Consider the following 15,122-nt stretch of genomic DNA (forward strand, 5'->3'; position numbering starts at 1 on the left):
GATCGTTTGTTAAAAAGATATATTACCTATTTAATTATTATTATTATTATTATTATTTTTTTTTTTTAAGAAAATTTGTGAGTACATTCAATTAAAAAATATTTTAAATTGTCTATCAAATATTTAATATTTTTCGTATTTTAGTTTTATTATTTAATATATATTAATTAAATTAATTTTTTAAATGGTTTGTATAAAAAAAAAATTAATTATATTTCTGCAATTTAAAAAGCATTTAAAATGTGTATTATATATGTCTATTAAATAAATTAATATTTAATAAATTTTTTTTTTAATTTTTAATATTTATAAAAATATTAAAATAATGATTATAACACCTAATAAGTTGTTAGATTTTTGTTTAATATTTTAAAATATTAGTATTTAAAAAAGAACTTTAAATAGTTGTAACTAATTTATATATATATATTTTTTTTCTATTTATTTATAAAGCTCTCCATCGTGAATCCCTCAAAGTACTGTTAATTATCCATTGCGTTATTCATTTACCTTCCCATACGTTACTTGTTCAGCTATTCATATATATTTTTCCCCTATGCAGCCACGAATACTTTGCAGCTAGTGAGGTGGAGGAGGAGTAGGAGCAGGAGCAGTACGGTTTCTTGCTCAATCGTTCTGTGAACTAGTCATGTAGTATGTGACCTGCATGTGCCATGTGCCATGTGCCTCCAGCTCCTGCTGCTCCTTTGTTTTGCGATTCGCCTGGCATTTCATTACATTCGCTTGCTCTGTCTCTCGCTTATTGCGAAATTCATTCATTTGCTTTGCCATCGTGCAGAAGATTACTTCGAAATTGTACGGGAAAAGCGTTTGTGAAATTCTCAGCTTTCAGCATTTGATTATATTTGCTCCGATTATTAGATTTTCGAGCAGCAGGGATATTTTGTGCGCGTCTCTTGAGCCATTTCCTGCTAACAAAGTGCTGCCTAGCAAATTTCTGCTGACGCAATGCATTAGTGCAGCTGATCTTGGCTCCAGCTACTGTCGAATTGCCCAGCCCCGCCACATCATAAATCATTCATATGCAGCTTTTTTTTTATGCCACTCAATAAGTCGTCGTCGTCGTCGTCGTCGCCGTCGTTGAGCTGCCCGCTCGCCAAATGCAATGCCAGACTTCAGCCAAGTCCCAGAAGTCGCCTTGCAACTGGCCAGGCCTCGGATAAATTATGTTAATTCCATAGCTGCTAGTCGGTTATATTATTTTTCCAGCTCTCTCACTCCCTCTTTCTCTCTCTCTCTTTCCCTTTCCCTCTACTCTATGATAATAGCTTGACAAATGAAGAAAAACGTACAAGCGAAAGAACTGGTAGATACAGCTCCGAGATACCCTAGGCAAACAGCGCAAAAATTACAATTCTTTTATGAGGCACATTCATGCATACTCCCTCTTCAACATTGGCCTACAGGGTATACGCAGCCCTGCCAAAGAGACAACTCAAACTGGAACACGACTTTGTCTTGCAGCATATAAATTGCAAAAGCGCAACAAATTGTTAATTTTCTTTTCTTTCACTGGCTACAGAGGAAAAACCTCTGTTCCGCTCTCCTCTCTCTTTCTCTCATTCTCTCTTTGTCTGTCTCACTTTCAGTCACATTCATTCGCCTCTGCGTCTTGTTGTTAATTTACATATTTTTGTGTCACAGATGGATTTATATTTCTTTCGTCTTTTTAACAAGCGTAAAAGGCAAAAGACGGAGCATAAAATAATAAAATTGTTAAGAACTTGAAATCCAACTGTTGACCAGGCTTATTGCGGCTGGATATTTACTTAAAATGCCTTAAGCTTATTTTCTTACATAATTTGACTATATATATTTTTAATACGTTTAATAGACTTTAAGGTAGATCCTGTTGAAAACTAATCCAAGAGCTGAGCGCAAGAATCGAACATTGCTTGATATGCCACACATACATACAGATTGTCATTTAGCATAAATTAAATATTAGCTTTTTGCATTGAAATCTTTGTGTGTGTGAGAGAGAGAGAGATAGTGAGAATATACATTTCTGCAGGTGATTCATAGGCCTTTGCCTCTGTTCCAAAATGGCAACTCCATCAAATGAGCTGCCAACGCGTTGCACAGTCAATACAAATTGATGTGTCCCCAGCTCAGGGTCTGTCGCCATAACGTTTATTTACTTAACCAAAAGTGCTGGCAAGAGAAAGGTAGAGCGTGTGTGAGAGAGAGAGAGTTCGTATCTGTGAGCATTATTCAATGTTTGCTGCGAACGTGCGCAAATTACAAATTCAATGCACGTAACCAAAGGCGGCGAGGCTCTAGGCAAAGTTGGTAGTAGCTCGAAGATGGTAGCTGCTGGGCTGACTGACTACCGGCTGGCTGCTAACTGTTGGCTGGCACTGTTTACGGAACGCCATCATCGTCGCCTCTTGGGCAACGGCAACGGCAACAGCTCTCAACCAGCTGACGACACATTAAAATAATGTATTTTTAAATTTAACATTAATTGTCGCTGAATGGTTTCTGAATGGGCTGCCTTTGCCTTTTACCGTTACGTTGTATCTGCCTCTTTCTCTCTCTCTCTCTCTCTCTGATACTTGTGTGTCTCTTAAGGAGTGCCAAAGACATTTGTCGGCCGCAGCCCCCTTTGCAGCCCACTGTGCCCAGTGCATTAAGTCATTGGCAAAAGATTTTCATAAATCGTTTCAGCTCGTTGTTAATGTTTTCCATCTTTTATTTATTTTTTTCCCTCTCTTTCGTATATTGCGAACATATGTTTTTTATGGCTTTTGCCATTTTGCATGCATTAGCGACTCTCTGCATTGCTATATGAGTAGTGTAATGTGGGCTGCGATAAGAGGGGGCGTGGCAGGAAAGCCTGTTTAAGTGGAAATATTTGATTGTATTTGCACAGCACTTGCGAAATTGCTGTGAGCTCGTTTTTTTTTTTTTTTTTTTTTTTTTTTTTTAGAGACATTCGTGTATGTGCATATCCACAAAGATAAGAAATATAACATAATGCAAAGGTATTTGCAAAATGAAAGCCGGATAAATATGGGTATTAATTTTCCATTACGAAATGGATTCATATTTCATGGGAAAGTTGTCAAAATGTGTAATTTTATATGGACATTTGAAAAACTTAATCCTTCCCTGTATATCACTTGAAAATAAATATTGTATATACTATATATAATTATTATTATTACAAATATCAAATGAAAAGTAATGGAAAAACATTAACTATTCCAGCAGATAAGACCTGACTGAATTAATTATGCATAATTATGATTATTATGATAAGATAATTTTATTAATACCTTAATCTTAATACCATGAAATTAACAATTATCCAATAATTATTATCTTGATTCCTATTTATGCCGTAAATATTGTGCAATGTTGACTTAATAATAATACATTTATTATTAGCACAACGATGATTATCTTAAACAATACTTACGAATATAAGTACAATAATTATTTTTAATACTTGAGATTAATAATAATGCAAATATTTACCAAACAGAGTAGAGGAGGAGCTCTGCACGACTGCCCACAAGTAAATTAGAAATAGGACTGAATAGGTGTGACAGCTATCATGCCTTTATATAGATCTAGCAACCCGCTCAAAATTAAACTCACTGCCAAAGTCTTTCTCTCTGAGTTAGTTTTTACACACGATTCGACTAAGTGAGAGCTAAATGCACACTCTTCGAGTCAAAGAATTCTATATAGAGCTCAGTGCAGCTGCTCTATAAATTAGTTTCAAGGTCAGAGAGCCAATGTATGACTAATCGAGAGGCAAAAGAAAGGATTATGTATATTTCCCACACACCTCTCCCTCTGCCTATAAAAGAGGCCACTCCTAGCAGCAATCACATATATCAATCACAATAATTACTCAAAGACAGCAAACAATTTAAAATAAATGAAAAATGTAAAAATATACAAAATGCTTTCTCTGTTCCACATTGCCCACCCAAATGCCATTTTCAATTTCAGCAATTCTCCGTCTACCTATTAAATGCAACTGATTGCCCTCAGTTAAAGAGCGGAACTCATTCGTGAATTAGAGCCTTAGCAATGCGCTCAGTTTAAGTTGGCTTTGCGAGTAGTTCTCGTCCCGTTGCCCATTCCGTCAGCATTGATGGCAATTATCGTGTGTTAAGCCGGTGCCAAATGCTCGCTCACTTTACATTCGACAGTTACAGCGGACAGGCAGGCAGGCAGTTAATGTTCAATATATTTGGCCGTAAGTGGGCATCCAGAAGCAGCAGCCCAGAGTGCTCTCCATTTTCATTGGATTTGCCTAACAAGCCATAATCATGTGGTGTGCTGTATTTAATTACTGCCCGAATACGCATTCGCATTGGAAATTAACAAGGGATAAGAGCAGTAGGAGGAAGAAGAGGAAGCGGAGGAGGCGGTTATACATATATATATATATCTGTGTGTTTGTGTGTGTGGGGCATCAGCTTCAGCTTCTGTTTTAGCAGCCACAACGACATCTTCTCAGCTGCGCTAAATTCTAATGCGCCCAAATGCCAAACACAATTGAGTCATTAAGCCGCAATCTAATTAAGACCAAAAATGTGAACGGCTCTCCAGGAAAAATAATAAAAAACATAAGCAAAAGCTAAGAGCAAGCAGGCAGCCGCTAAGCAACGATGCTCGAGTTACTCTGCCCGCATCGGCCCCACAGAATCAGCTAGCTAAAAGGTAAGCACATAAAAAATAGATATATATTTGGCTTTTTTACGGCACTTTAACGTGACCATTTTAGCAACCATTTTGTTTTACATTTCTTGGCCAAGATTTATTTCGTGTCGGCTTTCGACCACGTAGGTCATTAAATTGCTTAGAAATCGCGGACATCAACTTTCCGGCTGCTCAGCTCGTTTTTAAATGAACCACAAAATGACTGTGAAACGGGCGGCACGCACCGTCTGCTAAGACCAAGTACGATGGGACAAAAACTTCAATTTATGAAAAAAAAAAAAAATGATTTTACCGAAATGAAAAACTTGTAAAATATGTATATAATATGAATAAATAAGTAAATTAAAAACTATTTATATAAATAAAAAATACTAGTTCAAATAGATTTAATAATTAAAGTTAAGTAATAAAAAAAATAGTAAAAAAATTAAATAAAAATAATATTAAATACAGAATTTAAAATAATTAAATATAAATTAAATATAATAAAAAAGTTTGATAAATAATACAAATAAATAATAATAAATAACATTAATTATAAATAACTATTAAAATAAAATATTAAATTAATAAATAAATAATAATAAAAATAAAAAATAGTGAATAAAATAGAAATAAAAAAAAAATTATTATTAATTGATTACAAAATAATTTTTGTTAAATTTCTACTCATAATCAATATTGATTATTTTGATATGCTAATAAAAAATTATTCATAAATATTATATATAAAATGCATATTATTGCAAAACACATTTAAAAATATTATCATAATATAAAACGTACTTTTAATATTTTCATAATCATTTTTGGAATATTTTTTCGACTTTTTAAATCTCAAAATTTTGTTTACTATTTTCTCATTTTCAGCCACTAATTTTGCTGCTCTTAAGGTTCTTTTGGTTTGTATTTCGGGGCTTTGCAGCATCGAAACAGATACAGTTAATGCCACAAAATGATGTCTAATGACGGTTTCGTCTTACATGATGAGCACTGAATGACGGCTGGCGCTGTTGCTGTGGTTAAAGCGGGGACCGCATTGCCTTTGGGGCTTAGTTAGTTTGTGTATCTACTATTAAGTGCTGGTAATTTATAATATGCCTCAAGTGGACTACGCAGGTTAAAGTTCAATGTCGTTCCCCTACTCGTCGCCTTCCGGTAACTCGATAGCTGTCTCGCTCTTGCTCGCGCTATTTGTCTTATGAGATTAATAATAAGCCAATGGATGACGCACTTACCTTCAACTTTGGCCAGAGCCAGCACGGATATGGTTTGAAGTGCGGGCACCGCCCAGGCAACCAAATGGAATAAATGAGATTTATTTTCAATTGCCTCGTGGCCCCATTTAAGTCCGGCGGCCAGGAACCACGCAAAAGCCAAACATGACCACCAGGCAAAGGCGGCCATGCAACAGAAATACAATGCCATGAATAAAACCGTGCAGGAGGTTGTCTGCCGATGACCCTGTAGGCGAGTGAGGGAGCGAGACAGAGGGAGGAGTATAGAAGAAATTTGGTTAATAAAAAATGAAATTCATTTCACCTGCTCCACACTTACCTGCGTTATGGTGGACATCATCTGCAGCCGTCCCAGCTTCACTGGCGGCGGAAATGGCTCACGACACGACACCGAATCGCCCGCACCCAATCCGGCCACATAGGCACAGCCGACGACCAAATAGCAGACGGCCAGAAAGACAATCGCTCGCTCGGGATAGCGAAAGCGGGACGAGTCTATCAGAAAGGTGAGCACCTGTCCGGTAAAATCAAGAGAATTAAATAAACATATTAATTTTGAGTTTTACAATTAATTCACTTGGCAATTATATGAATATAAGCAAGAGAAGATGCCGCTGCGTTCATTTGATTGCCAACGGACTTAAAAATGCATTAGGCAGGGACTGGGACAGGAGCAGGGGCAGGAGCTGAAGGGAGAGGGGGGAGTTGAGGCTGTGCTAGTATCTTAAGACTTGGTCATTAGGCACTACACATTAGCTGATTGTTGTGCAATTTATTTGATCTGAGCTCATTTGGCGCTCATGTTTCTGGCTAAACGAGTTGGCCCTAATGAGACTACAGCCAAGTCCTTGGCTAGCCCAGGCATTTATATACAAAGTAGAGCTGGTATATACATATATATATTTAATAATGCTATAAGGCTTAATTTCACATCGAGTGGAGAGCTGCACACACTCACACAATTGCCAGACAATTCGTAAGGCTTTAAAGGCCATTTCCAATTAAATGGCTCAACCACATTGACGAGCCACCACAATAGGCAACTCAACTCAACTCAACTCACCCACTCACCCACACACACACACACACAATTCAACACCATAAGCTCCCCATAAACTAGAGCTGGATAACTCTCAACTCTCCCATCAGGCGAGGCTCCAGCTGTAGCTTCTCCAGCTCTCTGGCTTTTGCCAGCTAATTACGCACAATTTAAATGAATTCATTACCATTGAACTAAGCCTCGGCTGAGCCTTAAATCTTTTGGCTCTTGTCTCTTGTCTCTTGCTTCTTGCCCCTGTAACGTGCCTAATCAGTGCCCTCCAAGCAAAGCCATATAATTTGATCATTACAAAACTATCAGTGAAGCTCTGCAGCTCTACAGCTCTGCTCTGCAGTTGTTTGCCATTGCATAATGTGCTGCTATTATTATTACAGCCAAGAAACATTTGAATTATTCATAGATGTGTAACACCCGACCCAATTGTCGCTAGGCGCAACTTCTTATTTGTATGAATTTTCTAGGTTTCACATGTGTTGAGTCTCGATAGGGTATATGGGGTGTATTTGTGTTATGTGTGGAATATATGAAGTTGCAGCAAAAGTGTCTATGATGAAGGTTGACTACCTTGAAGTACTTGAGTTGTTTGAGTTTAGCTTCGGCTGATACTCATTCTATAAAATATAAAATAAACTTTAGCAATGGGAAAATCCTCTGTTAGGAAACAATTATCAATCATTAATATTTCAGCATTAATAATATAAATAAATAATAATATTCTTAATTATAATCTGTTAATTCATTTCATCAATGGATCATTTACTAAATTCTTCAGTTGAGACTTATATCAGCAATTTATTTATTATTTTTAAATTTTTTAGACTGAATAGTGGATTATGAAGTTTTATAATTTCGCTAAAAATTTATTGTTTACATAAAATAATTAATTCGTTAAAAGTTAGAAATTAGAAATGAATATATAATAAGCCCATAATAACTAAGGCCAACTAAATTTATGAAGAAATTGAATTACTACAATTCGTATTTGAAATTCACTTTTCAATTAAAAACTTAAACTAAAATTTAAATTAATCTTAACATTTTCATAAGTATTTAATAATACATCATTTACCCATTACACAATAACTAAAGCACATCTAAGCTCCGCCTCTCTTCAATTACAGGGCATCGCCTGGTTCTAGCTCTTCTCTTCATAAGCTAACGCTCTTCTGTCTTAGCTTATAGTTCTGCCATGCCTATGTCTAATTCCCGCCAACGTCTTAACGTCTGGCTCATTTACATGTAAAATTTATGCCTGAGATTTGGGGAGCGCGCCCGCGCGTGTGTCTGTGGCTGTCAAAGTGTGTGTGTGTGTGAGTCTATCTGTGTATGGGGGAGTTTTTGTAACGCATTTGTTGACATACACAAGGTATATAAAAATAAGTTGAAAAAAAAAAAAACAGTCACACACACACACACACGCAAAAAGACAACAAAATTGAATTGAATTGTTTATTTATGCCAAACAATTCAGGGAAAGGATTGCTCCAACACAGGTCCCGCAAAAGGCAAGGGTTACGCGACGTCTATTTCAGATGCTTGCTCTGCCATTTCAAGATTACATATATATATACTATATACTATATACAGATGGTAGTATATGTATACCTCACACTCTGCACAGCAATTTGTTATGCCACGCATGCTGTTCATTTGTAGTGAGGGGCGTAGGGCGTGGTCGCTTGTAGGTGTGACTGCTGAAATTGTAGCTACAAATGAAGTAAAATAAGCAAAGGCAATGGCAATGGCAAGCCAAAGCCAACCAACAGTCGGAAACAGTCATCAGAGTAGCAGCGCCCCCTTGGCACTACTCCAGAGCTACAGCTCCCCCAACCTAGCCATCTCTTTCCCCAACTCTATCTCTATCTCTATCTCTATCGCCAGCTCTATCTCCATCTCTGGCAAACGACTAAGCCAAAAATTATGCGTTACTCGAGCTCCAGCGCTTGGCTCTTGTTGTCATCTCATCGTCGTGATGGGCGTGGGCAGCGCTTTGATAAACACGGGGCGTAGTTACTCAGTTTCCGGCAGACATTTAACTACGCTCATGATCTGAGTAGCAACCAAGGAAGTTCACTTGTGAAGAGGTAGCAAAAGCTCAACAGCGCACTTGTATGGTAAATTTCGTTTTTTGGATAAATTTAAAAAAGATACTTAGAAGTTGTTGGAGGTTAGATTCTTGTTCTAGAAATTAATTTGGGAAAATAACATCAATTCCTTGATGTCTTGGTTGTTAAAAAATTGTAGAACTTACATTAAATATTTGGTAAAATATATTTAAACAATTATACATAATTGGAGCATATTTTTAATAATGTAAATAATTAAATTAAAATATCTATCACCTAAATAAGATGTAACATAAATCAAGTGTTATTTTTCTCGTAAGTTATTATTATTATTATTGACAGTTATTATTTTAATTATTTAATGATTAGACGTGACAGTTAATAAAAAATATTAAAATAATTTTTTATATATAATATAACTCTATATTCTTTATATTTTATGGATAGGTAATAATACTTAGTTTTTGATTTATTTTACACTTGGCTTTGACTATCTGTCTCAAATTTATTTCATACACAATTTTAATTGTATTTCTGGGGTAATATTAATTGCATAAAATGAAAGTCAAATTTATTGTTATTAACAACCAATCCTAAAGAACTAAACTCTGCAAAGCAAGCTGAACATATAAAACAATGTCAGAGCTCTAAGCTTCCAAACTGTCAGCGCTGACAAGTCTATTCATAATCTTATCTAGTTTTGTGCCAAAATAGACGGCTAACACACCTTTGATCATACGATTAGCATTTAAATAATGCTAAATATATTAATTAGCATTTGGGTCATATAGTTTCATAAAAACTAATTTGTATTAGGCGTCAGAGCTCTAGAGGTCGATAGAGCATTAGACAGCATCATCAACATCAAGTTATGAGCATCAGAAACGAGCAGATTGTGTTTATGGGAACACGAAAAAATCTTTAATCTGCATACATTTTCATGAATTTGAGATTCGAAAAAAATCGTATAAATGTTTACAAATTTTAACTAACTGAGAATCGAAAAAGTAGAAGCAATATGATACATATTTATATGTTTTATCATACAAAAACATACAAGCATGTATATAACATAGCATTGAGAGAGACCAATTTTTAGCTTCAATATATTGATTAATTTAGTTCGCTAAATAAATTTGAACTTTAGGCATAATCATCTAAAAAAAATCATTGCATTTATAATAATTATTGAATTTATTAAAGATTTAAAGATTTTGTTTAAACTTTCGTCTACATGTTTACTTTATTTTCCCCTATAATACTGTACACTATTTCTTAATATAGCTCCATTTCCATTCTAAATTTCTCTTCCCTCCTATACAATAGGGCCTGGCTGATAATTTCCTCACAAACTTGACAACTTTATATTTCAGTCGTCTGTCCCGTTAACTAACATCTGAATTCATATCGCTTTAATGCGTTAATTTTAAACACCATCTATGCACACTGCCAACTCCCCGTAGATTAAGCCGCGTTCGTCCCACGCAAATTGTGGCCACACCTCTCACAGAAAGCCCAAATTTAATGTTTAATTTCAATTTCAACGCCGCTGCGGCTCATAAATTTTCTAAAACTAGTCATTAAAAACAGTCGAAAAAAAATACTAAACCGTATTTTCCACTACCCCGCCTCCGAGCCCCCACCCTTTCTGCTTTGCTTTACTCTTGTCCAGTGAGTTTTGCATAAATTAAATTAAATTTTTTTCCTTTATGCTCCAACGTTTTGTTTCTAGCGTTTTTATACCCTGAACCCTTTTTCAATGGGAAATCAGGGTATAATGGTTTTGTTGAAATGTATGTAACAGACAGAAGGAGGCGTGGCAGACCCCACAAAGTATATATATTCTTGATCAGGGCGACGAGCTGAGTTGATTTGGCCCTGTCCGTCTGTCTGTCCGTCTGTCCGTCTGTCCGTCCGTCCGTCTGTCCGTCTGTCCGTCTGTCCGTATGTATGAACGCGTCGATTTCAGAAGATATAAGAGCTAGAGACTTCAAATTTTTGTTTTTAATGTTCGTAATTACAGCGCGCATATCAAGTTTATCATTAAAAATCGATAACTCATCCCGATCTTTTTTTATCGATAAAAACCCTTATCGAAAACCAGCTATAAAATTATATCTTCTACACCTTTATTGCTAGAGTCTCCAAATTTTTAATGTATGCTTATATGCAATTTATACAATTTCGGTTTTTGTTAAAATTTACCCCCCACCCTTAAATTCACCCCCTCACCCTCACTTTTGTAAAAAGCGTATTTCAAATACTAAAGACTTGTGCTTTGGCAATTACATGCATATTCATGTTATAATCATAATCTAAAAGTTTCATGAAGATCGTACGTCCATAAAAAAAGTTATTAAACAAGTTAAGTTCTCATAGTAAGCGCACACTGCAGCCCATGCGTGTTTATGCTTGTGTGTGTATATGTATGTAATTGTTTGTGTATGTGTGTGTGTGTGTGTGTGTGTGTGTGTGTGTGTGTGTTTGTGTGTATGTATGTATGCCTGTGAGTGCGTGCGTGCGTTCGTGTGTGTGTGTGTGTGTGTGTGCGTGTTTCTTGTGTAAGCTGAAAGACGCGAAAAATTATTGAAATAGCTATTACTCCAAGGGTTCAGGGGATCTCGTAGTCGAGTAGTCTCGACTAGAGCTTTCTTACTTGTTTATTTAAAATTCAAACCAAATGACTATGTTATTTGCATACTGCCAAAGAGACAACAACAATAGGGAGGGAGGTGCTGGACTGGGGTGCGCTATAGGGGGCCTCTATAGTTATGCTCTACAACCAAATGAAAATGGAAATACGGGGTATATTGGTTGGCGTTCAGTGAATGTAGCTGATAGAGGAAGGCGTTGTAGATTCCATAAAGTATATACATATATCATAAGATATATATTGTATTATATATCATATGATACCTGAACCAAGTATATATAAGCTGTTATCAACATCGATCACTATTTTCAACAATAATCGATATCAATCTTTGGATATTTCAGCATATCTCGAACACTCAAAGTTCTAGACTTAATTCAATATAAACTATGAATAAATTCTGAATTTCAATTGTTTTCTGCATTCATCTCAAATTTAAGCCCATAAACACAACTACTCAACACCAGGGTATTTCCCAGTCAAGCACTCAAAACTATCCAATTTTGACTTATGTTAGTTAGGGGGTGCTTCGGCATCATCATCTATTTCAGCGCCTACGATTAGCATAAAGCTTTGTGCAGGTTATTTTTTGTGAATTTGTTGAAAAAAATAATTGCGGCATAAATTGTGGTAAATGTTTACGGCTACGTTTGATATTCTGTTTTTAGTTTAACTGGAATATATTGGACATTTTATAGTTGTTGCCTGTCCGAGACTTTTAAATGATTACAAAATATAGAATGCATAAAAAAATATTGTTTATGTTGTCATTTAAATGTGCATATTTAACAAATATTTGTGATTATTTTCAACACATTTATGCAAATGCTGGACAAACAACGTGAGGCAAGAGCTTTTCGGTTCCGTGCCTGGGGGCTCATATGTGTATATGTATGAGTGAGTGAGTATATAAATATTGTTAAAAACTTCAGGATCTGGCTGCAGTCACTTTCGTCAGCGTGACACGGCATATTTGCGCACATCCTGTCCGCCCCGATTGTCTGCCCGGCCCTCTCTCTCTCTCTCTCTCTCTCTCTCTCTCTCTCTCTCTCTCTCTCTCTCTCTCTCTCTCTCTCTCTATCTATCTCACTCTGTCTCTCTCTGTCTGTCAGTCAACATGCGCCTCAGTTAACTTCTGTTACAGGTTTTGTAATTAAGAAAACTCATCAAAGTCAACAACAACGCCGACTGACTGACTGACTGGGTCGCCCGCTCGCTTATTTGTTGTCAACATTATCAGCGCTAGCTGCCGTGTGTTACGACATGTATGTGATACTATTCTCGCCCAGCCCAGGCGCGCCCAGTCCTGGTTCCCATTGGCAACTCATTGAGAGCCCATTACAGCGCCATTCATTTCCTTTTCGCTTTCATTGTAAAACAAATGTCATGCCTTGACGTGTCGCTCATCTCATTCCCATCTCATTCCCATCTAATGCGTTTAATGAAAAAGGTGTTGATTGTTGACAGTTGCTCCTCTATCTCTATCTCCCTCGCTCTCATCCCGCTATCATCAGTGACATTCTCGTTGTCTCCAGGCGTTAAGTTGGGACTCAGATTCCACGGCGTTTTATCTGTCAGCTTGTCAAAAGTCAAACGGCAAAGTTCACAGTCAGGTTACATAGTAAAACATATTTGTTTGGTTTTAGTTCGAGTTGCGTTGCGTTGGCGAAATTGAAATAAATGTGTTTGTTTATATTCCAGTTGATACTCAGCTGAGCTGCACTAAGCCCCCAGGCACTGACATCTGCAACTTTTCCATTCCAACAGACAACTTTTCAATTAGACCAAGAAGAATGCGAAACTTTTCAGTTTATCTGTCTACTTTTATAGTCTATAGTAAAAAGTAAATAGTAAATTGATATGCTCTCACTGTCTTGACATGCTCTTAACTTTTGTTTGTTTGTGCTCTGAATGAAAGTTTTGTATAATTTAAGATAAAATAATATTTTAGTATATATATTTTCTGAGAGCAGTATTATCATTTTTCTATTTTTTTTTTTGCGTTATTCCTCATTAATTTCTTTGGTATATATATTTAATTTTTCTACTATTATTCCAATTAATTTATTTTAATTTTTTTCATAACAAGAATCACTTAAAATATATTTCTTGTACGAGTTATTGTTCGATAAACTAAACTAGGAATAGGAATTAATTTTTTTTTTTTTTTTTTTAATTTCAATATGTAGAATTTTATTTGTTTACAAATTCTATTTCAGCTGAACGAATACAAAATTGATCTGAACTGAATTTTGTTTGTATTCTAAAGCAACATCTAGCCTTGTTAGGCACAGACCGAAAAACATTTATCAGGCAATCGACTGTTAATCTAAAATATCATCATGTTTTGCCCAGCAAATGAGCAAAGCAAACATTTCCATCAGCAGCCATGTTGAGCAGGAAAAATGAAAATGAAAATTGAAATGGAAAATATGCAAAGCTGAAAGTGAAAGCTGCTACCCTAAATGCAATATGCAAAATGAGCGCGCTTGGAGAACATAATCATTCTCATTCTCATTCTCATCAAAATAAAAAAATGAATGTAGTACTGGGAGCTGTACAAAGGAAGTGGTGGATGTTGGATGTTGTTGGGCAACTAAGTGGAAATAGGCAACAAAATAATCATTTTTGTACATACATAGTGTGCGCAGAGTGGTATGCGTGGCCACGCCCACAAGAAACACAAAAAAACCATAGAGAAATGCCACTGACAATGGGCGACAAATGACATGCAAGGCGAAATTTATTACAAAAAGCAAAAGAAAAGCGGAAAAATGTGGGAGAAAAACAAGCAGCAGCAGCTATGCAAAATTTGTCGCACTGAAAGTGACAATGTTCTCGCCCCCACACACACAGACACACACACACACACCCACTACTCTAGACATGTGTGTGATGGATGTAGCTCAACTTTATGACATGCTGCAAGCCAACAACAGTTTTAGCTGTAAGTTAACTCCCAAACACCCACAGATCGTACAAATTTGTGCTGTTGACTAAAATATTTGATAGATGCGTTCGTAAGCCCCCTCCACCTCACCTCTCTCTCTCTCTCTCTCTCTCTCTCTCTCTCTTTCTCTAACATATTTCGTTATTTTTGCTTACTCTGGCCAAATTATGGCATTCGCTCAGCCAAATAGATTTTTTATTCAAATTGAGCTTACTTTTTATGGCACATGATACTTGATGGATATGTTGGTCTATATGATATTATATTATGTAGCCAGCGATGGGCTGCACTCAAAAAGGTAACAAATTCGAGATTGAAATTTCTGCTAGAGACAAGCGTAAAACACATACATATACAAATATGTATGTATATAAAATATGGAAGACGCTTGAAATAAGGCAATAATTTGCATACGAGCAACGCGTAAATTGTTTGAAAAGGGTTGGGATAA

The 15,122-nt window shown here is 36.1% G+C and overlaps 1 protein-coding gene across 1 annotated transcript in view; it reads right to left on the reverse strand.

The window, feature by feature from the left end:
* LOC6582959 (frizzled) overlaps window positions 1-15,122 on the reverse strand; it is a 119,762-nt gene that overhangs the window by 59,986 nt on the left and 44,654 nt on the right. Inside the window, exons 3-4 of the mRNA XM_002008604.4 lie at window positions 6,262-6,456; window positions 5,943-6,168 (exon numbers count right to left, since the gene is read on the reverse strand). Coding sequence (XP_002008640.2) covers window positions 5,943-6,168; window positions 6,262-6,456 — 421 coding nt within the window. The remainder of the gene's footprint in view (window positions 1-5,942; window positions 6,169-6,261; window positions 6,457-15,122) is intronic.

Source organism: Drosophila mojavensis, unplaced genomic scaffold (assembly GCF_018153725.1).
Source record: "Drosophila mojavensis isolate 15081-1352.22 unplaced genomic scaffold, ASM1815372v1 contig_74, whole genome shotgun sequence".
Taxonomy (NCBI): domain Eukaryota; kingdom Metazoa; phylum Arthropoda; class Insecta; order Diptera; family Drosophilidae; genus Drosophila; species Drosophila mojavensis.